General features: G+C 41.2%; 3 protein-coding genes across 3 annotated transcripts in view; 2 read left to right on the top strand and 1 right to left on the bottom strand.

The window, feature by feature from the left end:
- LOC104966590 (dynein heavy chain 7, axonemal-like) overlaps positions 1–9,207 on the top strand; it is a 10,229-nt gene extending 1,022 nt beyond the window's left edge. Inside the window, exons 2-8 of the mRNA XM_010795777.1 lie at positions 306–527; positions 1,465–1,662; positions 3,877–4,032; positions 5,316–5,484; positions 7,029–7,155; positions 7,703–7,922; positions 8,560–9,207. Coding sequence (XP_010794079.1) covers positions 306–527; positions 1,465–1,662; positions 3,877–4,032; positions 5,316–5,484; positions 7,029–7,155; positions 7,703–7,922; positions 8,560–9,207 — 1,740 coding nt within the window. The remainder of the gene's footprint in view (positions 1–305; positions 528–1,464; positions 1,663–3,876; positions 4,033–5,315; positions 5,485–7,028; positions 7,156–7,702; positions 7,923–8,559) is intronic.
- A 778-nt stretch (positions 9,208–9,985) lies between these two features.
- On the bottom strand, positions 9,986–23,880 carry LOC104966589 (dynein heavy chain 7, axonemal-like). Its single transcript, XM_010795776.1, has 12 exons — positions 23,840–23,880; positions 22,308–22,555; positions 21,930–22,159; positions 20,498–20,828; positions 19,505–19,851; positions 18,459–18,639; positions 18,037–18,222; positions 16,682–16,845; positions 15,459–15,613; positions 13,571–13,761; positions 10,419–10,552; positions 9,986–10,325 (listed from the first exon to the last, which is right to left on the bottom strand). The coding sequence occupies exons 2-12, from the start codon at positions 22,515–22,517 to the stop codon at positions 9,986–9,988; spliced, it is 2,469 nt and encodes an 822-aa protein (XP_010794078.1). The 5' UTR covers positions 22,518–22,555; positions 23,840–23,880.
- A 3,635-nt stretch (positions 23,881–27,515) lies between these two features.
- The window catches only part of LOC104966588 (dynein heavy chain 7, axonemal-like), a 35,710-nt gene continuing 35,551 nt past the window's right edge, over positions 27,516–27,674 (top strand). Inside the window, exon 1 of the mRNA XM_010795774.1 lies at positions 27,516–27,541. Coding sequence (XP_010794076.1) covers positions 27,516–27,541 — 26 coding nt within the window. The remainder of the gene's footprint in view (positions 27,542–27,674) is intronic.

Genomic DNA, 27,674 nt, shown 5'->3' with positions numbered 1-27,674 from the left:
TTAGTAGATAGGATTTTTGAGTTTTCTTAAGCTGTATGCCATAATCAGCAATATTAAAATAATAAAAGGCTTGCAATATTTCAGTTGATTTGTAATGAATCCAGAATGTATGACATTTTTGTTTTTTTAATTGCATTACAGAAAATAAAGAACTTTATCACAATATTCTAATTTTCTGAGACAGTCCTGTATACTTGTACTTAGGTACAATTATTCTTTAACTGTCACCAATGATTGTTGTTTTTTCCATAACTGCTGTCATGGACCACTTGATATACATGCGTTTGTCCTTTCCTTTTCAACAGGGAATCTTCGTGTTTTGCCTGGTGTGGTCAGTGGGTGCCAGCTGTGATGATCCAGGACGGGTCAAGTTTGACGCCGTGGTCAGGGAGGTAGTGAGCGGCCCTTTGAGTGACGAAACCCGCGCCCTCCATGGCATCCTGGCCACCGTGGAGGCTCCAGCCAAACAGTTCACAGTGGCACTGCCCTCAGAGGAAACAGTCTACCAGCATCGCTTCATTAAAGAGGTAGGCAGGGCTTGTAGTGGAAATTAGTTTTGAGCTACAGTCAGTGCTGACCAATACTCTGTTTGTTAGCATATTTAACCAACTATGAAGGGTCGTTAACATATTTTGCTTCATGCCATCACATGTTTAGAATCCAAATCATTACAGACGCCCTCTAAAGGTTAAGAAGGACGTCATAGACAGCTGGTCCTCTAGCCTGAGGGAGATACAAGAGGTGCAATCTCTTGACGAAATGTGCCAGGCTCTATGCTTTCTGCTGGGAGTCTGCATAAAAAATAGGGAGACAAAAGGATTCTGAAATGACAATAACTGACTACAAACAAAGAGATCCTACTCTAGATTGGATCTCAGGCACTAGACTAAAAGAGAAACATTCCTGTATTACATTTTCTTTCTCCCCAGACACTGTGGAAGAATAAATGCACATTTGTATCTTTGTGTGACCTTTAAATATTGTCAGGATTATTTTTCCGTTACATGGCTCCACCTGCATGAATTTGCTGCCAGTAAATACTTATTTTATTATGGAAGATGTTAAACAAAGCATTGTGTTCAAAGCAAAACCAAACTCAGTCCAATTCCCCCATACTGTATGAACTACATTTCAGACATTCTTTTTCTTAGTCTGTTTTGAAAAAAGGTGTTGATAGACAAAAATGTATAATACGTAGATCAACATTTTGTGATATTTTTGTAATTATTTTACAATAAATGTTATTCATTTTCATGGTTATATTTCATACAAGATTGTTTTAGTCGAGCTAATTGTTACGGCACGTTTTTACATCTTAAAAAAAAATAGATTTGCCCTTACAACTTGGTTTTAGGATAAAAGTAGGTATGGTCAGAAATAAAATAACATTAATATTTTTGCAGACAATTGGTAAGAACGGGTCAATAAGATAAGAGTTTGTTCTGTTTTGTTCTTCCTCTTCAGGGTCCGGGCAGGTGGGAGCTGTGGACCGATCAGCTGAAGGCGGCTCCCCCCTTATGCAAAGACATGCAGTTCAATGAGATCATCGTGCCCACTGAGAACACGGTGCGCTACATGGCACTGATGGAGCTCCTCATCACCCACCAGAAACCCACCATATTCATCGGCCCCACCGGGACTGGCAAGAGTGTCTACATCACAGTGAGTTTATGAATGTAAAGCTTGGAAAAATGTACGTGTGTTTGTGATGAGCAGAAAGCTATTCAAATTGAGAATGATGCAGAAGTACCACAGCCACAATTTTTTCTATCAGCAATAGTTACTTAACATTCATTTTGATATTTTTGAGTGACCAAACAGAACAAATAAATATCTTTTAAAAGATGTTGCACACATTTTAGGTGTTGCAGTAGCTTTATTTTGTCAGAAAGACTAACACGTACTTTGTAATTTTTCCCATAAGTCCCCATTGTTTTGCTGTAATAAATAAACGAGGTGTAGACAAAAACATTGTCCTTGATACAGACAAAAGACGATTTTAGAACGTTAAACAGAGACAAATGATAAAATACAGAGGAAGACCGAAACAAAACGGATAATACAACATGTGATTGGACAGTTGGATTTGTATGCTTTCTGTGTATGTGTACGTGTATGTTAAAATGGCTTCAATGGAATTTAACAACAAACAAAAGTCGTCCACAGATTTGTGTTACCTAAAGGCGCCCCTACAATATTAAATACATTTGAAATTAGCGTCGTTGAGTTGCATTCATGTACACCCGCTGTGTAGTCCATTCAAGATTTGGTATTTTCAACCAAAACCTCCTATGCTACTAACAGCACCTTCCAGTAGCATGAGTGAGCATTTATTTCTGTAGTTCCGGCCTCGGGAAGTGTAGAAATCATTTGGAGGCAACACAGCTACTCACCAGGTGTGAAAGGGGCCACCTTGGAGGAATACTGAGTATCTCTGCAGACCTTCAGCTTTTTATATCAAGGACTTACCCCCCCTCCTTCACTATGGTTCATTAGTTCATTCATTTGTGTGCTCAAACTTGAGACTCTGGGGTGAATAGAGATCAGCTGCCTTGTTCTCCACTTCCTGCCTGCCTGTCCCAAGCCTCTACCAGCAGACCGTGGCTGTAAACCCAAATCTGGCAGGAGCAGCACCAGCAGTCAGACCAAAAATTATGACATCACCCCCAGTACAATTAGACACAAGTCTCCTTAAGTCACTGTTAAGTGAGATAGAGAGAGGCCTTGCCACTGGATGATCTAGACAAAAAGAGGCTCATCAGTGGTGGACTGTAATAGTGTACATTTGATTAACTACTGCACTATTTTGACATACTTCTACTCTACTTGAGTATTTCCATTTATGCTATTTTATACTTAATTCCACCACATTTTGAGGCAAATATTGTACGTTTAACCTAACTACATGTGTAATGGCCATTTAAATATCCCAATGTCTCCATTAATACTCAGGTGAGACACAAACTACGGTCGTTGGATGCAGTTTAGTGTTTATTGAAGAGGTTGTACAATACCAAGGTTTGATTCTGCATCTGGTAAGAACGGTGTGTTATCGCTCTTCCTGTGCCCGCCTTTTCCTGTCACCTACAGTATGACCCCATTTATACAACCCGTGCAGCTAAACCCCGCCAAGTGTTCAAAACAATAATGCATGATAAATCTAGACAAAATAAACTGACACGCCAACAATAAACATCGATGTCTCCTACAAGATGTATTTAACACTTATTTTCACACTTGATCCTAAGGCCAGCTATGTCATGTGCTCTGGACACACATGGTACATGGAAACAGCACCATAAAACCTGATCAAAACCAACAGATCATCCTAGACTACGTTTGTTTTTTCTGCTCTTATAAAAAGACAAGTGAAGGCCGTTTGCCGTAAGGGCATTTTATCGAATGGCCACTCATAAATGCCTCTTTAAGCATCAAAGTGAAATGCCCTTTTTTAAACCCTCTTACAGAATAAAAAAATTAATTGATTTCACCCCTTTGACACGCAGAACATTATTTAAGATTCTGTCCTCAGAGGGCAACTAATTCCCCGCTTCATTACAAAGTCACTTTCAAGGATTAAAACTGCGATCCAGTTCTGATCTAATGAAATACTCACTAAATGCCACATTTAATTAGATTACAAAGCTTATCACAAGCATTTGCCAGGATCAGCCTGGAAATTGCCATTTAATGTGTACTCTACCTGAACAGGCTCTTTGGCATGCTAATTAAGAATAGAATGTGAAAATACATATCAATAAATAGATTTACATTTTCAACAGCATTAACATCTAGCTTTTTCTTTGGTGAAACTCCTGCACTATGAGATTTGATGATAAACAACTATGTTTATATTTCCAATGTCTTATTTCTCAGGACTTTCTCTTGAACCAGCTGGAGAAGGATGTCTACAGCCCATTATTCATCAACTTCTCAGCCCAGACCACAGCGGCACAGACACAAAACATTATTATGTCCAAGCTGGATAAGCGGCGCAAAGGAGTCTTTGGACCCCCTTTGGGAAAGAAAATGGTAAACCCCTTTTATTGTGTTCATATGAAGTCTTTTGTTGGTATGCCTTTTTCCATTTGTATTCATATCAGTAAATGGGTGACTCAAATTGTTACATTTGTACATTTTTTTTGTTTAGCTTTTATCCAAAGCAACTTACATACACTTCAATACTGTAGATGGCTACATTCCTACGGTAGCATTTATGGGTTAACATCTTGCCCAAGGACACATCGACATGTGGACTACAAGGTCAAACCATGACCCTCTAATTTGTATACGTCCATTTACATGCAACATGCGCCAAACTGTGCATCTAAACAAAAAACAATAGTCAATATCAAAAATATTGTGCTTTATTTTTAAATAATCCTATCCCAAATATACTAGTGTCTACTTCTCCTCAAAAACCATCACATCCACCACCCACTCCACCCTCACCGCCTGCCTTACGGATCTCGAAACATGGATGCAAGAAAACTTCCTCCAACTCAAGTGCAATAAATCTGAAATAATCATCATTGGCCCAAATTCCCTCTCCCGCTCTGCCAGTCATTCTCACTCACCATCGACGGCTCAAACGTCACCCCCTCTACTCAGATCCGCAACCTTGGTATCCTCTTTGAGCCCACACTCTCCTTCCTGCCACATCACCAAACCCTTTTCACTTAAAGAACATTGCCCGTCTCTGACCCTCCCTCTCTTTTACTGACGCTGAAACCCTCATTGACGCCCTCATCACTTCTAGACTCGACCACTGCAATAGCATCCTATACTGTTCACCCAGCAAAATCATCAATAAATTCCACTATGTCCAGAACTCCGCAGAGACTACATCACTCCGGCCCTCCAAAACCTCCCCTGTCTCCCGGTCAAATACAGGATTGACTTTAAAATTCTGATCACCACATACAAAGCCCTCAACAAGCTGGCCAGTCCTTATCTCTCTGACCTCCTCCATCCTCACAACCCCACCCATTGCCAGCTCCGGAAATGCAAACACCCTAAAGACCACCAGGACTAAGCTCGGGATCTGGAGTGATCGGGCCTAATCTGCTGCTGCGTCTTCCCTCTGGAACGCCCTCCCCCTTCCACATCAGACAGTCAACCACCCTGCCATCATTCAAACAAGCACTCGAAACCCACCTCTTTGTATTGTTTCTAATTCACTACATCTCATCTTTGTTTGTTTTGTTTAACGTTTGACTTTCTAAGTGACTTTGGGTATCTAGAAAAGCACTTTATAAGTTGAATGTGTTATTATTATTATTATTATCATTATTATTCTTATATCTAATCACCAGGTGATATTTGTGGATGATGTGAACATGCCGGCCCGGGAGGTTTACGGTGCCCAGCCCCCCGTGGAGCTGCTGCGCCAGTGGCTGGACCACTGGAACTGGTACGACCTGAAGGACTGCTCCATGATCAAGCTGGTGGACATCCAGGTCATCTGCGCTATGGGACCACCGGGTGAGTAGCAGCAGAAGAGTATGTGAGTGGTGCAATGATGACATATTTCTGTAGGCTGACCTGGAAGTAAGCATCGCGAGGGCTCCTTCAACAAAAAGCTCTGACATTTTTTCACCACCTCTGAGCTAAGGCGGCTAATGTTTGGCTTGGTAGCATTAAGTAGTCTAATTTGGTCACCTGTTAGCAACTGCTGTTTTTATGTCAAATTGAAGTTACAGACATTTTCCAGTGGGATATTAACTGAAGCTTTTTATGTCGTAGAACAAAATGTTAATATCTTCTATGCTTATAACTGCAGACCTTATTTTGGGCATCTAACAAAAAACCCATACAAAAAACATTGACTTCAACGGAGCCAACCGGAAGTCGCATAATACTGACTCATTTCAGATTTTTTCGGACTCATTCCTGCACCACTGTATTGTCACAGAAATCATACCAAAGCCCTAGATTGACAAAAGTCAACAAAAGGCATCTATTTGAGTGAAAACCTTTTTTCAACCGTCTCTAAATTGCTGCTAAAGTGCTATTGAGTCAATGTCACAAACCACTGGCTGCTGTTCTGTGCAGCCCGTCACTGCCTTGAGGTGTTTACAAGTGTTTACCACTTCCGACTCTACTACAACTACCAGTGTATACACAAAGCACCCATGTCAACTGAGGCATCTGGCTGCGACAGCTGCAATAGAGAGCAAAGGAGGGGATGGGTGCCACACTCAGGTGCCCTCAAAGCTTCAGTCTCTGCTGCTGTTTATAGTTGTATTTAATTTTCTAGGCTGCTGCCCATTACAGCTGTGGGGAACAATGAACCCACCCCAGGGAAACCATGAAGGAGGCTTCTTTTGTGTTTTTACCCTTATTTTAAATTAAATAACACCTTTTCACAGTCATTATAGTGGTGATTTACACTTGCCGTATTAATGATATGAGTTGGCTAAAATGATTTATCAATGTGCTATTGTAAACTTGTGTACCTCGAACATGACCAACACGTAGCTAGTAGGAATAATGTCTGTCAGCGGTCCTCAAACTTTCCTTAAGACACCCTGAGACATACAGTAACTGGTTTCCCTGTCCATGTCCAATGTTGAATGTGGTTACCGGAATAGTTTAACATTATTTAGAGCATGAGAGAAAAATGTGCAGCTTTTGGGGTTCATTTGCTGATCCACCATTAAGATGGTCAGTGGTTCCATCCTCAACTCCTTCAGTCAATATGTTGAAGTGTCTTTGGGCAAGATGCTTAGCCCCAAATTGCTCCCGTAGGCATATCTTCAGTATTTTTGTGTATATAAGTCGTTCTCTTAGCATCAGCTTAATGTACATTTAATGTAATATGCAGCACTGTCAAATAGTCTTTACTCACTTCAAAACTGAAATAACAGTATTATTATAAAACAAAAAGAGAATAGAACAGTATTGGCTTTACTTTAAACTGTTTTGGGCAAAGAGTCTCACGAAAGAAAAATGGTTAACACATATTCATCAGATGTGTTATCTTTTTCAATGAAGATATTTTTTGTTTTCTTGTCCTGCTTGTTTAGGCGGAGGGAGAAACCCCATCACGTCTCGGTACCTGCGCCACTTCAACATGATTACCATTAATGATTTTGATGAGAAGACCATGTATACAATCTTCTCTAGGATCTCAGACTGGCATTTCAGCATACGGTAACTACGTAGCTTGTTCAATTTATTACGTGATTTTCCCCAAATGTTCCCAATGTTAAGGAGTAATCATAATCCACTGAGCTGCTCTAATGCCTTGTGGGCATTTAACACAACAATTATTTAAGTCCTTGGGTAGTGCTTATGGATCTTTTAGTGACAGAATGATCTGTAAATAATGACTTACCAAAAATCATTTAGCCTACAGTAAGGAGGATGAATGTGAGTTATTAAAGAATTATTTAACATTGGTTCGTTTTTCAATAATTAGGCAATTTCAGTGCTTTTTCTCCTCACTTACTGCAACAGTGTTAACCATAGAGTGCACAAGTAAACGTAAATGTGTTAAAATTGTTTAAAGCAACCTAACCTCACCTGCAAAAAGAAATATCTCTTTTCATATCGCATTTTAACAAGATACTTGCCTTTCTGCCAACACATTATTAAAGCCATTGATAAAAGATAAAAAACATTAATCTTATTTACTTCACGTATTTATTTAAAAACTGTACAACAATAAATGATTGAATTCTAACTATTACATCTACAGGTTTCCTTTCCCCAAGCTATTTGCAGCTCTGACCTCTCAGATCGTTAGGGGCACCATGTCAGTGTACGAGGAAGCCACCAAGAACCTGCTCCCAACGCCCACAAAGTCCCATTACTTGTTCAATCTGCGCGATGTCTCCAGGGTCATCCAAGGCATCTGCCTGTCGCGTCCAGAGAGTGCAGATAACCCAAGCGTCATAAAACGGCTCTGGGTGCACGAGGTAACATTGTACACCACATAGAGTGTGGAACAGCTGACAGCTCCTTAAACGTGTAAATAAAATAGAAATGTATGAAAATACAAATAGTAGAAATATATATTGCTATAGTCAAGCTTAGTCGGCCTGTTAAGGTGTGTTCAGAACAAACGCAAAGCAGATTTTTCTAAATACATACAAAGGCAATGTAAAGACAAAGATAGATGCAGATTTGCACCTGACAATTGAAATAAAACTCAGATCAAGTTGAAATGTTTCAACTACATCAAAACAATTTTGAACAAAAATGTTGTCGCTGTTCTTAGGATAAAGTTATGAACCCCGGACTACACAGCATTTCAGCCATTTCTTGGAGTTCATTGACAGGTACAAGGGTGGTTATTTTGGTCATGGCTGGTTAAAAAAATATATTTTGGCAAGTATGGTGTATCTATGGAGGTGAGCCGGAGTAAGAGCAAATATGTGTGGGTTTGGAATAACTTCAAAAAAGATCTAGCGGCCAATTTGGCGCAATTCATTTGGGCAAACATTTGCTATGTGTTTGGTCTGATCACACTGGTATTCCTTTGAAATTGTCTGTGTTGGCATCTCTCTAAACCTTTCCCACTGTATCATTCACTCTTTTCTTGTTGATCTTCAGGTGCTGAGGGTTTATTATGATCGTCTGGTCCAAGACTCAGATCGCTCCTGGCTTGTAAGCCACTTACAGGTGGTGTCTCAGAGCCACATGAAGGAAGACTTCCATCAGCTCTTCCAGCATCTTGACCAGGACCAAGACGGGAAGGTCACAGAGGACGACCTGCGCAGCCTCATGTTCTGCGACTTTCACGACCCTAAGGGCGACGACCGCAACTACCGTGAGGTGAACAACCTGGACCAGCTCCGTCAGGTGGTGGAGTCACATCTGGAGGAGTACAACAACGTCAGCAAAGCACCCATGAATCTGGTGCTCTTCCGCTTCGCCATCGAACACGTGTGTCGCATCTCTCGCATTCTGAAGCAGCCAAGCGGCCACGCCCTGTTGGTGGGCGTGGGCGGGAGCGGGCGGCAGTCTCTCACACGGTTGGCTGCCCACATGGCAGAGGCGGAACTTTTCCAGGTGGAGATTTCCAAGACCTACGGAACCACAGAATGGCACGATGATCTGAAGCTCATTATGATGAAGTCCACACAGGGGGAAGCTCATGGCGTTTTCCTCTTCACGGACACTCAAATCAAAATGGAGTCATTCTTGGAGGACGTTGGTAACCTGCTCAACACCGGTGAGGTAAATTGGATGGATGGTTGAGTTCATTTATAGATTACATAAGATAAAAGCAATACATATGGATATATGCAGTGGTGGAATGTCACTAAGTGCATTACTTAAAGGGGACCTATCATGCACTTTGTGATATCTTTTATACATACATATGTGTCCCCGGTGCGTCGGGGAACTCACGCAGCGTCAGAAAATAAAACCCTCTCTCTTTTCGTTGCTATCAGAAACAATGCCTGACGTGTTTTGGACGTCTTTGTTTACATTAGCAAGCCTCGCTAACACTCAGAGCTAACCTGTACTAGAGAGCACATGTGTTTAAAAAGCAGGAAATAAAAAAGGAACTCACCTTGTGATAAACCTGCAAGAGAAAAAGCATTTGAGCTCCATACTGTTTCAGAAATAATCCTTGACGTGGTTTAGAACAGGACGGCGTTTTATCACCGCAGAATTTAACTTTATCTCCGGTAGAATTCGGATCAGGCATTAGCTCCGCCTCCTCTTATTNTAAGACTAGGTATTGACTCTTTGCTAAGCCCCTCCTCTCTTGTCGTTAGGCCTCCTGTCAATGTGGCTTTTTTAACAATAACAGTGAGAGACATTCCAATTTGGAATGTCTCTCACTGTTATTGTTAAAAAAGCCACATTGACAGGAGGCCTAACGACAAGAGAGGAGGGGCTTAGCAAAGAGTCAATACCTAGTCTTACATTCCTTTTTTGTAAGTTGACAAGTAAAATAAGGCATTTCGAGTGAAAAGGGAGCTTTTTGTGGGAACATGTGCTTTGCCAGTGCATTTGTCAGCCCTGCCTACCTCTGCTCCAAGTCTTCACTCTTCTCTGAGTTGTCGATGGAGCTGATGAAGAGGTTAATGAACCAGGTGAGGGAGTACTGGTACATGGGCTCGATATTCGCAAGGTCAGCGATGGAGAAGAACAAGATGGCTGAATGCATGGCGATGGGGGTGTAACCCATGCGGGTCTCGTCGATCATCCGCTCCGTCACCTCGGCCACAGCTTGCTTCTCTGAGATCTCATTGGCCAGCACTTTCGAGCAGGAGAGGATCTTGACGGCCGTCTCATCCTCCAGGATGTTGCCCTCGGAAGAGGACAGCACCTCTAAGATTTTGTCCTCGATCTCCTTTAGTTGTCTGGAGGACAATTCAACATGTGTTTGTAGAGGGAGACATTTGGATTTGACTAATGGAAATCATTTGACCTGAGTCTGGAGTGTGCTACAGTACCTTTTATTCTCTGCTCCCTGCAGGATAAGAGCCTGTTTCTCTTCCTCCAAGTCGGGCCTTTCCCGAGCCACCACGATACCAAGCAGCTGGTCTTGGATGCCTTCAGGGGTGATCATGAAGTTCAGAAGGGTGACCTAAAGTACAGAGGTCGAAAGAAAGAGCAGTTTTCAGTTTGAAAGTGTCAAACTAAAGGTTTATTTACATTTTTAAGGATGTATGTGCCGATGATTGCTTGCCAGTAGGCTAGGATTCAGGAGACATTTACTACATTATCAAGACTTTATCCATTTTTGCATTATGCATTATTGTGCTTGGCTGCATTGTATGATGGCTGAGCACAATTTTAATGTAATGACTTTTTAGGGTTTTATGTGGACCAATGACAATATGGCTAATGTGACATGCAACAATATAATCGAAGGTTGATTTTATATATTTTTGTAAATATTTTTAAATGAAATGAAATCACTTCAAGTAACCATGTCAGGTCATGTATGTATAAATGGCCATATACTCATTCCCTTGCGTGGTCCTAGTGAAATTGAGTTTGATACACCAGGTCATGTTTGAGTATACAAAGAGTCGTAACATTTTTGTTTACCTTTAGTCACATAATGTTCTCTCTAAATCGGCTTTTTTATTTAGACAAATGTCATTTATTTGTCATCAGATTATTTTTCTAGCCGAAACCAAAAATGTTTTCATTTGACAAAATATTTTATCAAAACATTATGTGATGAGAGTTTGATGATTACAAATCTGGGCGAAAGAACAAAATTAGGCATAAAAATCATCTTATTCATGAAAAGAAAATAATCATCGATTTTTTGGTGAAGTGAACACTGATACATTGCTATACATTTCAGTATGCAGAAGAAAACATGCTCAAATTAGGGTGTGTGCGTGAGTGTGTGAGAGTGTGTGAGAGTGTGTGAGAGTGTGGACATGTATCTGTGGGGTACTTTCAAGTGCAGCGTTGATCATCATGGCTTCAGTGCTGCACCCCCTACGAACCTCCTCTCCAATCAATTCCAATAACTGCTCTATCCTTGGCAAAGCACAGGTAAGATGCTTTTTTCTTTTACTGTGAAAACTGTGGAAGTGTGTCTTTTAGCGCCCAGCCTTAGTCATTCTGCTGTGCACTTACCCGGAGGTTAAAAGCCCATACCTGCTATCTACTCTCTGCCCTAATAAATGAGTGCACTTCTCCGGGGCCTAATTCCATTTCTATTGATGCTGCGGACCCACTCAGCTGGTGGTAAAGACTCGGAGTGCACATAAATCTCCCGTCTGTCCTTTTCACACATACACCCTCCTTCCTCACTCCCCTGAGCTCCTTAAGGGCTGCTCTACCAGAAGCTTGCCTTCTTGTATTTGAAAGTATTGCATTTCAAACAGGGCTTAATGGATTTAATGGAAGCCCCACTGTACTGTAGGAAAAAAGGGAAAAAAAGAAGGATTGAGTCAGTTTTGAAAAATGAGTTGAATCTATCTAATAGCTGCCCATAAAGAGTGGGTCCCTGCAAATAGATGCTTGAAATGTGATCTTCTAAAGCTTTCCAACCCCTCTCTGTAATGCAGTTTCCTTAAATGCTCCTTTTCTTGGAAATGTTCTCTTTTTTCTGGGACACTGTGCTCCATTGGGGAGGTGGTATCGGTGATGATTCGCTGTGTTGCTGGGGTAAAAAAGTATGATGCAATAAGAGGGAAACAACCGTAAAAAAGGAGGGATCATCTATCTGGAGGAACAGAGGTACTTAAATAATAATTTTGTAGAATTTGCTGATGAATTCATACAAACTAAGAGTTCACAGCCAGACATGCTAATTCATACTTGTTTGTATCACTTTAAACACCTCAGTTTAGTGTGTTAGTATGCTAACCATTGCTAAAAAGCACTAAACATAAAGTCAAGCAGAGTGGACAGTAATGTTTTTGTTCAACAAAATAAATGTGTTTGGAAAATTGAAAATTCTGTCACTTGAAAAAAAAAGATTGCGATTTACACTTCGGCGGGCGTGCATGTTTGTTGCAAATGTCATAGCAATCCTCTAATAGTCAAGGGGATACATTGTCTGGGTACCATGAAGTTCTGGACAACATCATCTCCATCTGGTAGATATTAAGATATTTCACTCAAAATGTTTAACTTTGAACTGTTGGTGGCACTAAAGAAAGATCAGAGGATCACCAAAATCACAAGAGTTCAGCCTCTGGAGACCATTAACGTCCGTACAAAATGTATGCAATTCATCCAAATACTCACCAGCCCATACTTCCATCTATAGTGACTAAAACCTCAACCAAAACTGAAGAAAGCCACACGATTTAAGAGGAAAGACAATAGCATTAATAAGCTTTCCCTCACAAAAACAATGAAGGTTGCAGTTAAACAGTAAACACAGTGCTCCACAAAGGACCTTTTTCTTCAATGGAAAAAACCATGTTACTGAAAGTCAGTTATACCATCCGGCTTAATAACAAAAAAAATGAAAGTTGTTGTTATCAGGTGTAAAAGAAATGCTACTTTAAAGGTGGAGGAATGCAGATGTCTGTTGAGTCCTGTGAGAGACTGTAAAACGCATTCAATTAACTTGTGAGTTGGCAGAAGCCTTGTTGTAGAAAATTCGTCTATCCTTAGCTGCGGTGGGACAGAAGGGTACCAGCTCCATCTGCATGGAAGGGGTGGGTAGTGGGGACATGGAAGATTGCACAGGGCTCATTGCATCAACACTGACACCTGCTGCAAACAGCTGAGGCATGTGGCTCCTGCCAGAAACTCTCTGATTACTGTCAGGAATAAAGGTGTGTGCAGGCACTTGGGTCTGACTGTCTGTCTGAGTGTGTTTCCTTGTGTGGTGCGCCTTTTCCTTGATATTTTAGGCTTAATGGCCTAAATGTTAATTGGGATAGACAACCTGTTATTGTCTAAAAATGTTTGCCTATAGATAATACAACAATGGCAGAAAAAAAGGGGAGAGGGTCAGAGGAGGAACATATTAAATCTTTGATGGAATACAATAAAAGAAAGCACATAAAGCCTACTGTAAAGTAATTTTGATCCGAAAGTAGCCTTGATAAAATATGTTTCTTCAAGCGAGTCAAAGTGTGTATTGGGATACACTGCCTGAGGGTGTTTCCAACTACAGTACCTTGACGGAGGTTTCTGGCAGGTAGTGTGGGTTGCGTAGCTTGGTGGTGATGTAAAAGCGGAAGTCTGGAGCGTATTCGATGGTGGAGTCTCCCAGGCGTATACACATGGCCCCGCCCTGTTTGAAGGTCTGTCTCAGCAGCAGAGGCTCCAGGATGGGGTCCAGCTCCTCGCCTACATTCTCCAGCAGCACTGAGGGAAAAGGTTAAATAGGTTTTCTGATCAGGGGAGGCTTAAACTTGTCAGTGTTTTGCTTCATACAAGCAATCTCAAAGGAAAGCTATCTTCAGGTGATGCCACTGTAGAAATGAGTGGAAAAGCTTTTATAACAAAGAACAAAAAGCCTGTTTGTTGAAGCAGAACGGCCGGGTGGACACAAGATGTTATGCCAGCGAGTGTGTGACTTGTATCATCCTCCTCCGTCAATATACAGCTGTAAGATAGAGCGGTGACAAGTTTATTCAGACAAACGCGGGTCCTCATCTTTCATTGTAATGTTTATTTTACATTATTATCATGTTAACTCTTATGCAATGCGTTGTTAACATGCTGCTGTAACAAAGAATTTTCCCAATTTGGGATCAATAAACTATATCTATTTGAATCTTGTCTAATCTTCAGGCCACCTGTCAAAGACTTACATTTAGCACCAGGTCAGCCAATGATGTAGTATCAATATAGGACTTTTCCCAAAAGCTACCTTATAATGACTTATTTTGTGTCACTCTTTTGCATGTCTCAATTACTTTAGTTGCGTACATCTTCCTATTTCTTGGAAGCCCTCAACCATTACATGTGTGCACCACATGCATAATAAGTAATCAGTGAAGCAAGTAAGACATTACCAGTTATAAATGCCTTATCCCCATGACATCATCATTAATTTATTTTCACATTAAGTATGATAATGCTGTTCTCATGTTAGGAACATTAGCCCATCTATAATTGATTTTATGCCCAAGGTAATAACAACGTTTTTATACAGAATTCAGAGACGGTGACAGCTGAAACTTTCTCTCCAAACTTTCGAAATGTCTCCAAATCGTTTCGGGCACCATTTTGTCCTGTTACATTTCATCAATATTGTTAATATTTCAGCAGCTTAACCAGTACTTTCTAGCATTTAATAAGCAGGAGTCGAGCCTATTAAGATATTTGGCGGGGAAACATTTGTTCAACAGTCCTAAAATAGAGATTTCTAGCAACGAATCAGGGAAATACTGTAGGCTGCAATACAAACAGCAAGAAACCATGGAACTGTGAAGTAAGAGAGCGTGGATCTGTAGCCTCTGGGGACTATTTTGCTCCCTGCAAGGACCAACAACTCTCTGAACTGTTAGCCTTGCATTCTGACAGTAAGCAAAGACCCAGTGGCTGGTGAGTTCGGTCATTATTTAGATGTCTTTTTAATGGCTGTATAGCTGTCTCTGTCAGTTCCATTCTCCCTTGCCGTTCCTTCTCAAACCCCCTACAAATCCTAGAGACACAACAAATGAACAGACAGCAAAAAGATAGTTGCTTCTGCACAAACATGTGACTATGACCCTGATACTTGTGTATGATTTACAGTAGTTCATTAGAATAATGGTGCAGGAAGCCTGGATAAAAGTTCATTGGAACATTTCACTCAGAAATACTGCTTATATGAATTCCTGCTCTGCAGAATAGAGAACAAAGAAAAACCATCTTCTGCAGCAATAAAAAGTCCCTGTGGTAAAGGGAGACCTCAGCAGGCGGAAGCAGGAACTACCACACACACACACACACACACACACACACACACACACACACACACACACACACACACACACACACACACACACACACACACACACACACACACACAGACTAGGCAGCAAGAGCAGAGTCATCAAGCTAGACAGACTTACCTGGGTTGCCAAACTGGATGCAGTTCTCCAGAGTGCGTACAAAGTCACCGTCACTCAGTTTAATGATATGCAGACTGTTGGCCTTCTCCATGTTTTTCACCCACTTGTTTGCCTGTCCCTGGGGATCAATCATCAGGGGCCAGCGCCTGGCGTTTCTACACAGAAACACAATAAAACAGTCAATGATCGTATGGTGCTGCCTTGTCAGAGTGAGAGATCATGTAACTGTTAACCAGGAGACATCAAAACAGCAGGGGGGATGCAGGAGGACAAGAATTGAGATGTAGAGAGGCACAGTCAGACAGCTCACAGTCGGGTGGCACACCAGGGGCCATAGTATTGTGATTAAAAAACAATGTTGCTGCTTCATTTACACAAACAAGCAGATGCTTTCTACATTTTATATTCATTTTTTTACGGCAGCTTAAGGTTAAATCAGACAATCTTACTGCAGAGTTGTGACATACAGTGGTGTCTGTAAGGGCAGAAGGATTTGTAGTTCTGAATTTAATTTTGAGATTTAAATAGATTGTGAGCCCTTGTGATCGAGGTAGTTAAGAATAAACATTTGGTGGCCACCATATAGCTCAGTTGGTAGAGCTTGAGACCCATACACTGGGGCTAGGAGGACCCTGGTTCAAATCTAGCCTAGGACCATTTGCTGTGTGTCTCCCCCTTTGAACACTGGTTTCAAACACACACTGGAACATATGTATTATGCACAGTGAGTGAGTGAGTGAAAAATAAATGCCAAAAATAAATAGAAACCAGGAGTTTCCAAAAAGATAGTTACGCTCAGAGTAAGCAGAGACCCTTTGGGTTTTGAACATTAAATCATTGCTTTACCTCTGTACAAGCTGCACATTCAGAGGTACCATGCCTCTGAAATGCTTTTATGCTTCTATGAAAACTGAAAGCCAGTTTTCTGTTAATGTTCATGTCATTCTGTATTTTTAGACGCTGGCTGGATCTTGTCCAGACCTTTCTGTCATTTCGATTCAAGCACTTGTTTATTTTGCACTGTAATGTGAAGCTTTATTGTGAAGACAAAATACGCATTGTGCATCAACAATGGCTGTCGGTTGCTCCATCAAATGAATCGGATCAGGTGTAGATGCCCCCGTAGCTGGTGCGTTAAACTCTTAAACTCTGAAGTAAACATTGATGCATTTTTCTTCTAGAGAGAATGCCATGTCGGAATAAAGTTTGTCTTTGATACTCACAAGATCATGATCCCGTTGTCTATGGAGAAGCTGTCTGATGGGAGGCCAGCGATGGTCCAGGCTCTGATCTTTACTGGATCGCCCAGAGAGTTCATCAGGGACATGTTGGGGGAGCAGGGGATCTCTCTGCTCTTGCATAGATCCATCCACTCCTCCGTTTGATCCTGCAGAGGACCACATTTACTGGTTATGACTTCATTTTCACTTTACCACCTGGGCAGCATGAAATAACCTACAAGCAAATGAAAGCATCTGCTTGCGAACAATTCTGTGCAGATAAATGATTACTTGTTCACTCTCCTCCTTTTTGTCTCCAGCTTTAAAAAAGTAAATAGACAACCTTTAAACACTTTCTTGGTATTGAAAAAGAAATGTTCCTTTCAGAGGGACCACTTCCCTCCAAACTGCTCTCCAGCTTTAGGATTGAATTGGTCAAAGTTGTAATGAGTTTTTTAAAGACAGAAAGGCTGGATTTTCCTAAGAAACAATGCATAGATTCAAATAAGAGTGATTCTTCTCAATCATCACTTACGACCCACTAAAAGTGGTAGTTTTCTGTATCTGCAGACACCAACACACTTTTCTCTCATTTACCTTGCATTCCCTACATGTTTCCAAACAACATGTTGGGTGGCACACCAGGGGCCATAGTATTGTGATTAAAAAGCATCTGCTTGTTTCATTTACACAAACAAGCAGATGCTTTGTGAATTCTTTTTTTTATTTTGACTGCAGCTTAAGGTTAAATCAGATCATTTGACTGCAAAGTTGTGACATACAGTGGTGTCTTTTTATTTGTATCTGTTCCCTTTTTTTAAAAGGGCAGAAGAATTTGTACTTGTGAATTTAATCTTGAGATTGATATAAAGTGTGAGCCCTTGTGATCGAGGTAGTTAAAAATAAACCTTTGGGGACAACCGTATAGCTCAGTTGGTAGAGCTTGCGACCCACACACTGGGGCTAGGAGGACCCTGGTTAAAATCTGGCCTAGGACCATTTGCTGTGTGTCTTCCCCTCTTTCTACCCCTTTCACAACTGTATCCACTGTATTCTGTATCTGCAGACACCAATTCATTTACCTTGCTTTCCCTACATATATCTACCTTTTCTTACATTTGAGAAATGTGTGTAAAACAACATGTTAGGGAACTGTTAACAATATGGTTATGTGTAAACCAACAAACGTTATATTAAAATATTAAATCTAAACCAACAAACGTTATATTAAAATGTTAAATCTAAATATAGAAGTGAAATCTATTACAAATCTATGTAGGTGCAGATCTATAAGTAATACGAGTAGTACCCACTGACAGCCCTGTTCCTAGTATGCCCCCCCGGCTCCCTGAGCTCACCTGTCTGTAGCTGGAGGTGAAGGCTCCCAGGTAAGCCACGATGCCCGCTGAGATCAGGATGTCCCCGGTCAGGTTGTTGTAGAGCTCTCCGAGATTGAAGGCCATTTCGCTCCAGCGTGACTTCTCTCCACCCAAGCCTCCAATAAGCTGCTCCGCTCGCTCCAGCTTCTTACTGCACAGATCCACCTGCAGGACATCATGGAAGGTGGACGAAATCAGTAGCCTATATGGGCTACGAGTCACTCTTTTGCCTGGCAGTTCTGTCAGTGTTCTGTCATTCTCCTCTCAGATTTAGTCGTCTTTCATTTGGCACTGTAGTTACACTTTTACTCTTTTTTCATTACATAGCAAGATATGATTACCAATTTAACACATTGTTAAACCATGTACAATGAAAGTAAGAGATGTAAAAACCACTAAACCTGATTCTCCAGTTCAACTTTCTTGTTCTTGTTAGCTTCGAACGTCTCCTGAAGTTTTGCGAGTTTATCCTGGACTTCTTTGAGGGCAGCCTGTTTTTTTTGGAGGCCTGTCATGGCCACAAGCAGCTCCCCCTCAGCCTGCGCCAGCTTCTCCTTCTTGGGAGCCACCGTCTTGGCCACCCTGAAGGATTATGCAGTAAGCAATCATTTACAAGAGATTCTAGATGTATAGATATATATTTAAACCAGAAGGTCGTCAGTCAGACCAAGTACAGTGAGTGTGAACACGCCTAAACATGGTAGCCCCCTGGCTCTAACACCCCTCATATTAGCGCACATGTGTGTATTTCGCGCCTAAGTGTGTAATCAATATAGTGCGTCTTCTTTTTCAAATGAAACATTGCATTTTGTTAGCCTACATTGGGTTTAAATGAATACCTTTAGCTGCAAGAGTTCATGTAAACTAAACACATCACCCCAAGTATGCACTGGCTTCCAAAAACAAAAAGAATACACATCAAAATCGTTCTTTTATTTTATAAAGCGCTAAATGGTTTGGTACCACAATACTAACTGACATGCTGCTCTGTTACGAGCCACCCAGAGCTGTGAGATCATCAGGGACAGGTCTACCCAATGGAGCCAGGGTCAGAACCAAATACGCTGAAGAAGCTTTAAGCTTTTATGCTCTGCAGATCTGGAACAAACTTGTAGAACATCTGAGGTCTGCTGAACCCCGAGGTGAAAAATATTTATTTTTACTCTATTTTCTTTGCATTTGAAATGTGCTAACAATTTACTATGTTGGAAAAATAATGATGTGAACATGTCCTTTTAAATGATCTGCATCTTGATTTGGCTTGTCATATTTATCACTTTGCAAATCATTTGTATACTTGCTCAGGATAAAAAATAGTTATTCCTGTGTAATTAAATATAACCAAGCTTCATTTACTTGCTTAGACGGATGGTAAGCTCTCTAAAGCTGGGGGAGTGTGCATACATTTTCATAACTGGGAACACAGGAGGAGAAGAACATGACTTACTTTTCATACTTGTCCATGGCGCATACCCATTTACACAGGCCTTCAGCTGCAGTGGATGCAGTTCGGATCTTCTCCGGTACAAAGTCTGGGTTGGTGATGTACTTGTTGCGGATGATGGCGATGTAACTGGGTGGGATGTTGTCCTTGTCATATTCATGGAGGCTTTGGAGAAACTTCATTTCTCCCAGGATCTTTTTGGCCGGGCCCCAAAAGTCCTCCACTTTTTTACCAGAGCCGGAGGGGTCCGGTACGCGGTCTGGCTTGATGCCTTTGAGAATGCAGATCGCCTCCATCACCAGTTTGACAGCTAGGGGCGGGCTTTTCATGGACTTCACCACTGTGATATCCTGTAGATAAAAACAAAACAACTCTATATGCATGTCCTATTATATATTCTATTCCAGTACACCAATAACAAATATGAAACATTCAACATTCATTCATAATGATTTGTAAGGCCAAGTATAATAATAAATAATTATACATGATTACTGGTCACTCACAGAACATTATCATTTCCATAGTTCCATCCTTTTATAATGCATTATAATCACTGTTATAAAGCATCATAAAGGGTTAATAAGTAACTATACAGTACGTGGTCATTTGCTTTAGGTAAAGTAAAAAATACTTGCGATTTGCAATTTCTTTCTATATTCAAACAATGGCTAATAAGAGTCACATATTATCCCATTATAATGCAATATACAGTGATTATCATGCAATATAAAAAGATTACAATATTTTACAATTATGGCAATTATAATATACTATGAACAGGCAAAGAAAACATCTGTGAGTGACCAGCAATTATGACGTATTATGATTCTTCATCCTATAAGTCAATAAAGGGTCAAGTTTATGCTTTACAGTATAATGTGTAATGATTGTATAAAGCATTATGAGTATTTCTGAGTGCTTATAACTATAATAATACTGTTCCAAAGGCATGTTATAATGCATTACAATGTCAATGATCATGCATTGTCCTACCTGATTGGTGAGAGTGTTCAGGGCAGACAGCGCCGACTCCAGGATGGGCATGGCTTCCTCCAGGTCAGCATCACACTCATCCTTGATGGCTTTGGCAGCCATGGCTTGCTCGTTGGCCACGGCCTCGTCCACTTTCACCACCTTCTCTGTCTCAGCCACCTCCACAGACTCGTGCTCGATCACCACCATCATCTCATCCACCTCCTTGCTGGCCACGAGCAGCTGCGGTTGTAGCGCCTCCAGCTCCACCTGCATGGAGGCCACCTGATCTGCTGCTGACTCCAGCTTCTCCAGGCCCACCTCATAGCGACGTTTCATTTTCATCACCTCACTGAGCAAAGGACAGAAATAATTAAGGAATCAAGTCTCAATTTTAGCCATGGAATTTGACCATTTAGCCAAGTTTTCCAAATTAAGACTATTTTCGAAACAATTTTAATTCAAGTCCTTTTAAATTATAGGATCAATGATAAAATAATCAATCAATCAACCAATCAATCACTCACTCACTCAATCAACATTATCTATATAGCAATTATCATACACAAAAAGGTAACAAAAAAACAAAAATACTAGCCCCACCTATCAGTCTACAGACAGAGTAAAACATATACCAATTGACATCAATAAATAAAAGGACTGAATAAAATAAGAATAAATAGCATTTCATATAAAGCCAAATTAAAAGGTGGGTCTTAAGTTGGCTTTTAAAAGTATAAACATACTCAAACATAATGTCCACACACAAACAACCTTGAAGGTCTCCTATTATACAATTGTTTATATTATAGGTCTCAGATATATAAAAAACATTTCTCTGAAGTGTTTTGCTCAAAATACCAAACAGATCCCCCATTCTAGCCATGCCTCATACCCCTCTATTTCAGCCCTGTTAGAGAGGTGCTGATTCTCGGTCCGTAGCTTTAAATAAAAATAAAAAAGAGAGGAGAGCTCAAGCAGGAGAATTCTACCCAGATACTCAGCTAAACGCTGGCGTGATTAAAACGCCATATTATGTTCCAAACCACATCAAGGATTATTTCTGAAACAGTATGGAGCTCTATGGAACCTTTTATATCCGGCTTCTTTTCACATACTCTCTCCAGTACAGGTTAGCTCTGAATGTAAGCGATGCTTGCTAATGTAAACACAGACCATATTACTTTCAAAACACGTTGCGCATTGTTTCTGATACTGCAACGTTTCTGATAGGGGATGGGCCGAACGTTGCCTGGAGTTTAACGTAAAGCCAGCCCACATTTTAGTAATGTCCTCATGACCGCAGCAAATTTGGATCAGCTCCATTGTATCCCCGTTTTTAGAGAGTATTTTCGGACACTTTGTGAGTCTCCTTACACACCAGGGACACATATTTATATATAAAAGACATCAACAAGAGCATTTTGCATAATAGGTGAACTTTAAAACTTACGCTCTTTTGGTATTTAACAGAGCCTTGAAAGTGTTAATGAGTTCCAGGTATGAGGTTGGGGTGACGTAGTTGTAGCGCTGCAACTCGTTCATAAAGCGATGGGAGAGTTCTATGGTTGAGGTGTGAAAGCTCTTGCACATGTTGATGCAGCCTTCTCGGGACTCATCGGTCATTTCAACATCCTCCAGGAAGCGACAGGCCACCGCCTGCAGGGCATCCTCTGGCCATGTCTGATAAGCAAGGAAGTACGCTAAATTACAACTAAGTAGCCATATATATTACATTTACTTTATTTCTGCTATGGTTTTTTACCTATTTTCACAGTCAAACACAGCATATTGTCTCTGTGATGTTATTAACTAACATGCATGAACACACCTGGAACCAGTTAATAGTGCAGCAGTTAATGAGGGCGGGGAAACGTCTCAGACGGTTCCTGAAGGCGTCTCCGATGGGACTCATGGCCAACACCACATGCAGCTGTGTGCGACAGCGCTCTATAAACATGTTGAAAAGAGAAAGGGGGCTGCCATCTGTCTGTTTGTCGCGGTCTCGTTGGCGGTCCAACACGCGCATTCGCTCACACATTTCCGCCTTCTCGTCAACGGCAAACAGGTTAGGCACCTGCAAAAGATGACAGAGTTTTGTAGATTGGGTACAGGCCTTTTAAATAGAACAATCTGTACACTAAGTAAAATCATACTATTATGTATGCAGTTTGGTGCATTTCAGAAAAATATGTATCTGAAATAAACTACTATAGTTATTGATGCATTATTGTTTTAATCTTTTTTGGCTTGGTAAAGATGTTGTTTATATAATAATAATAATACTACATGTTATATAGCGCTTTTCCTGGTGCTCAAAGCGCTTTACAAGCAAGTAAAGAAGAAAAATAACAACTATATACAGTATATGAATTACTTTATTTAGTGCTGAGTAGCTTAACCTATGATTGATCATATATAATCATTTGTTAGTTGACTTCTATTTTGTGCAAATAATATAACCTTGAAAAATAGCTAGTGACTAAAGCTGTAAAATAAATGCACATTATTAAAAAGTACAGCATTTGCCTACAAAATGTAGCATCATATGAAAGTGGGATAACCTTAACCACACAAGCGAAATGTAAGTACCTCATTTATTTTGTAAATAAAAGTATTTAAAGTGGACCTATCATGCTATAGTTGAAATATATATTGTAGGGCAATACCTATACAAAACATGTCTCTGAAGTTTTTTTTTCAAAATACCAAACAGATCATCCATTGTAGCCATCCCTCATACTGCTCAAACCCCTCTTTTGAAGCCCTGTTAGAGAAACGCAGATTTTGGGTCCTTAGCTTGAAAAAAATAAATAAGAGGAGGCGGAGGCTAATGCCTGATCCGAATTCTAGCCGGAGATAAAGTTAAATTCTCTGCGGTGATAAAACGTCCCCATCCTGTTCTAAACACGTCAAGGATTATTTCTGTAAACAGTAATATGGAGCTCAAAATGCTTTTTCTCTTGCAGGTTTATCACCAAGGTGAGTTCCTTTTTTATTTCCTGCTTTTTAAACACATGGTGCTCTCTAGTACAGGGTTAGCTCTGAGTGTTAGGCGGAGGCGCTTGCTAATGTTAAACAAAGACGTCCAAAACACGTCAGGCATTGTTTCTGATAGCAACGAAAAAATAGATGAGGTTTTATTTTCTGACGCTGCGTGAGTTCCCCGACGCACCGGGGACCACAATCATGTATGTATTAAAAGATATCACAAAGATGCAATGATAGGTTCCCTTTAAGTTAATTTGCACCTTAGTGCGAACATTCTCCCACCACATTGCATTAATATTCCATATGGTATTGCTTTTTCTTCTTATGTAAATCCTATAAATGAACTCAACCATCCATTCCAATTTTCCCCATCACCGGTTGTTGAGCAGTGTTACCAACGTCCTCCAAGAATGGACTTCCCATTTTTGGTTTGAGTTCCGTGAGGAGGAAAACGCCCATGAGCTTGCCCTGCTGTGGACTTCATCCATTAATGAGCTTCAGATCATCGTGCCATCTGTGGTTCCGTTAGGTCTTGGAAATCTCACCTGGAAAAAGTTCCGCTCTTGCCATGTGGGGCCAGCCAAACCGGTGTTGAGAGACTGCCGGCCCGCCTCCCGCCACGCCACCAACAGGGCCTGTTGGCCGCTTGGCTGCTTCAGATGCGGACGAGTGCGACACCGTGTTCGATGGCGAAGCGGAAGGGCACAATGATTCATGGGTGCTTGGCTTTGACGTTGTTTGTACTTCTCCAGATGCGACTCCACCACCTGACGGAAGCTCGGTCAGGTTGTTCACCTCGACGGTAGGTTGCGGTCGTCGCCCCTTTAGGGTCGTGAAAGTCGCAGGAACATTGAAGGCTGCGCAAGGTCGGTCCTTCTGTGACCTTCCCGTTCTTGGTTCCTGGTCAATGCTGGAGGCTGATGGAAAGTCTTCCTTTTCATGGCCTGAGACACCACCCTGTAACGGGCTTACAAGCCAGGAGCGAAATCTGAGTCTTTGGACCAGACGCTTTCATAATAAACCCTCGCACCTGAAGAATCAACAAAGAAAAGAGTTTTGGGAATGATACCAATGGGAAAGTTTAGAGAGATGCCAACACAGACAATTCAAGGAATACCAGTGTGATCAGACCAAAACACATAGCAAATTGTTTGCCAAAGAATTGCGCCAATGGCGCTAGATCTTTTTTTGAAGGTTATTCCAAACCCACACATATTTGCTCTTACTCCGGCCACCTCCATAGTATACACCTATACTTGCCCCAAAATATATTTTTTTAACCAGCCATGACAAAATAACCACCCTTGTAACCTGTCAATGACTCAAGAAATGGCTGAATGCCTGTTGTAGTCGGGTTTTCATACTTTATCTAAGAACAGCGACAACCATTTTTGTTCAAAATTGTTTGATGTAGTGAAACATTTTCAAACTTGATCTGAGTTTTATTTTCCAATTGTCAGTGCAAATCTGCATCCTATCTTTGTCTTTACATGCTTTGTATGTATCTTAGAAAAAATCCTGCTTTGCGTTTGTTCTGAACACACCTTACAGGCCGACTAAGCTTTGACTATAGCAATATATATTTCTACTATTTGGTATTTTCATACATTTCTATTTTATTTACACGCGTTTAGGAGACTGATCCAGCCTGTTCCACACTCTATGTGGATGTACATGTTACTCGTGACCAGAGCCGTTTAGACGCTTGATTCCTCACCCAACAACCGGGAAGAAAAGAGAGATCCAGCTCATAAAACGCTCCTGGGTCGACGCAGGTAACATTGTACACACATAGTATGTGGAACAGCCGCGCGCAGCCTCTTAACACGTGTAAAATAAATAGCAAACCTTGTATGAAAATACAAATAGTACACCAATATATACTTCGCTATAGTCAAGAGCTTAGTCGGGCCTGTTAAGGTGTGTCTCAGAACAAAAGCAAACGCCAGATTTTTCTACAATACAATACAAAAAGGCAACTGCGTAACAGACCAAAGATACGATGCCAGATTGCACTGACAATTGAAATACGCCAAACTCAGATCAAGTTGAAATGATTTCAACACATCAAAACAAAATTTTGAACAAAAATGGTTGTCGCTGTTCTTAGGATTTAAAAGTTATGAACCCGGACTAACACAGCATTTCAGCCATTTCTTGAGTTCATTGACAGGTAAAGGAGTGGTTATTTTGGTCATCACAAATATATTTTGGCAAAGATATGGTGTATCTATCGGAGGTAGACCGAGTAAGAGCAAATAGTGGTAGGGTTTGGGAATAACTTCAAAAAAGAACTAGCGGCCATTTGGCGCAATCATTTTGGGCAAACTTTGACTATGTGTTTGGTCTGAATCACACTGGTATTCCTTTGAAAAAATTGTCTGTGTTGGCATCTCTCTAACCTTCCCACTGTATCATTCACTCTTTTCTTGGTTGATCTTCAGTGCTGAGGGTTTATTATGATCGTCTGTCCAAGACTCAGATACGCTCCTGGCTTGGTAGCCACTTACGGTGGTGTCTCAGAGCCACATGAAGGAAGAGCTTCCATCAGGCTCTTCAGCAATCTTGATCCCAGACCAAGACGGGAAGGTCAGCAGAGGACCCTCCCAGCCTGCATGTTCATGCGAACTTTCCGACCCTAAGGGCGACGCGCGCACTACGCGTGGAGGAAAGCAAACCTGACCAGCTCCGTCAGGTGGTGGAGTCAGCATCTGGAGGAGTACAAACAACGTCAGCAAAGGGCACCCATGAACTCTGGTGCTTTTCGGCTTCGCTCGACACGGTGCCTTGTGTCGCATCTCTCGCATCTGAAGCAGCAAGCGGCCCACGCCCTGTTGGTGGGCGTGGGCGGAGGGCCGGGCGGCAGTCCACACGGTTGGGCTGGCCACATGGGCAAGGGCGCTTTTACAGTGGAGATTTCCAAGACGCTACGGAACCCCACAGAATGAGCACGATGATTCTCTGAAGCTGCATATGATGAGTCGCACACGGGCGGGGGGAAGGCTCATGGCGTTTTCCTCTTCACGGAGCACTCAACAATCAAAATGAGTCATCATCTGGAGGACGATTGAGTTAACTGCTCAACACGGTCGGGTAAATTGGATGGACATGGTTGAGGTGCATTTATGATACATAAGAATACACACAACTACCATATGGATATACTGGGCAGTGGTGGAATGTCAGCTAAGTGCATGTAGGCTTAAAGGGGACCCTATACCCGCACTTCTGTGATCATCTTACTTATCACCATACGCCATACCTGCTTCCGGTGCGTCACCCCCCGGCGCGCACACTCCACAGGCCAAGCGTCAGAAATAAAACCCTAAACTCTTTCGTTTGCTAATCGAACAAACTGCCTGACGTGATTCTTGGACGTCTTTGACTTTACTTAGGCAAGCCTCCGGCTAACACTCAGAGCTAACTGTACCTAGAGAGCACATGTGACTTAAAAGGAGGAAAAAAAAGGCACTCAGCTTGTGATAAACTGCAAGAGAAAAGCAATTTGGCTCATACGTTTCAGATAATCGATTGACGTGGTTTGACAGGATGGACGTTTTTCACCGAGCGCAGAATTTAACTTATCTCCGGTAGAATTCGGATCAGGCATTACTCCGCCTCCTCATTATTTATTTTTTTCAAGCTAAGGACCCAAAATCTGTGATTTCTCTACAGGGGGGATTCAAAAAAGAGGGGTTTGAGCAGTTATGAGGGATGGGCCTACAATGGATGATTCTCGTTGGTATTTTGAAAAAAAAACATTTTTTCAGAGACATGTTTTGTATATGGTATTGCCCTACAATTATCATATTTCCGAACTATAGAATGATTAGGTCCACTTAACAATACTTTATTTACAAAAAAATGAGGTAGCTTAGCACTTTCGGCCTTGTGTGAGTTAAGGTTACCCAACTTTCATATGATGGCTACATTTTGTAGGCAAATGGCTGTACTTATTTAATAATGTGCATTATTTTCACAGCTTTAGTCACATAGCTATGTTTTCAAGGTTATATTATTTGGCACAAAATAGAAGTAAACTAAGCAAATGATTATAAGTGATCCAATCATCAGGTACAGCTACGTCAGCAGCTAATAACAAGTCACATTCACCTACTACTAGTATATAGTTGTTATTTTCTTCCATTTACTTGCCTTGTAACAGCCCGCTTTGAGCACCAGGAAAAGCGCTACTATAACATGTAGT

This window comes from Notothenia coriiceps, unplaced genomic scaffold (assembly GCF_000735185.1).
Source record: "Notothenia coriiceps isolate Sejong01 unplaced genomic scaffold, NC01 NC01_scaffold00037246, whole genome shotgun sequence".
Lineage (NCBI taxonomy): Eukaryota > Metazoa > Chordata > Actinopteri > Perciformes > Nototheniidae > Notothenia > Notothenia coriiceps.
This window is presented reverse-complemented; position numbering and strand designations above follow the sequence as displayed.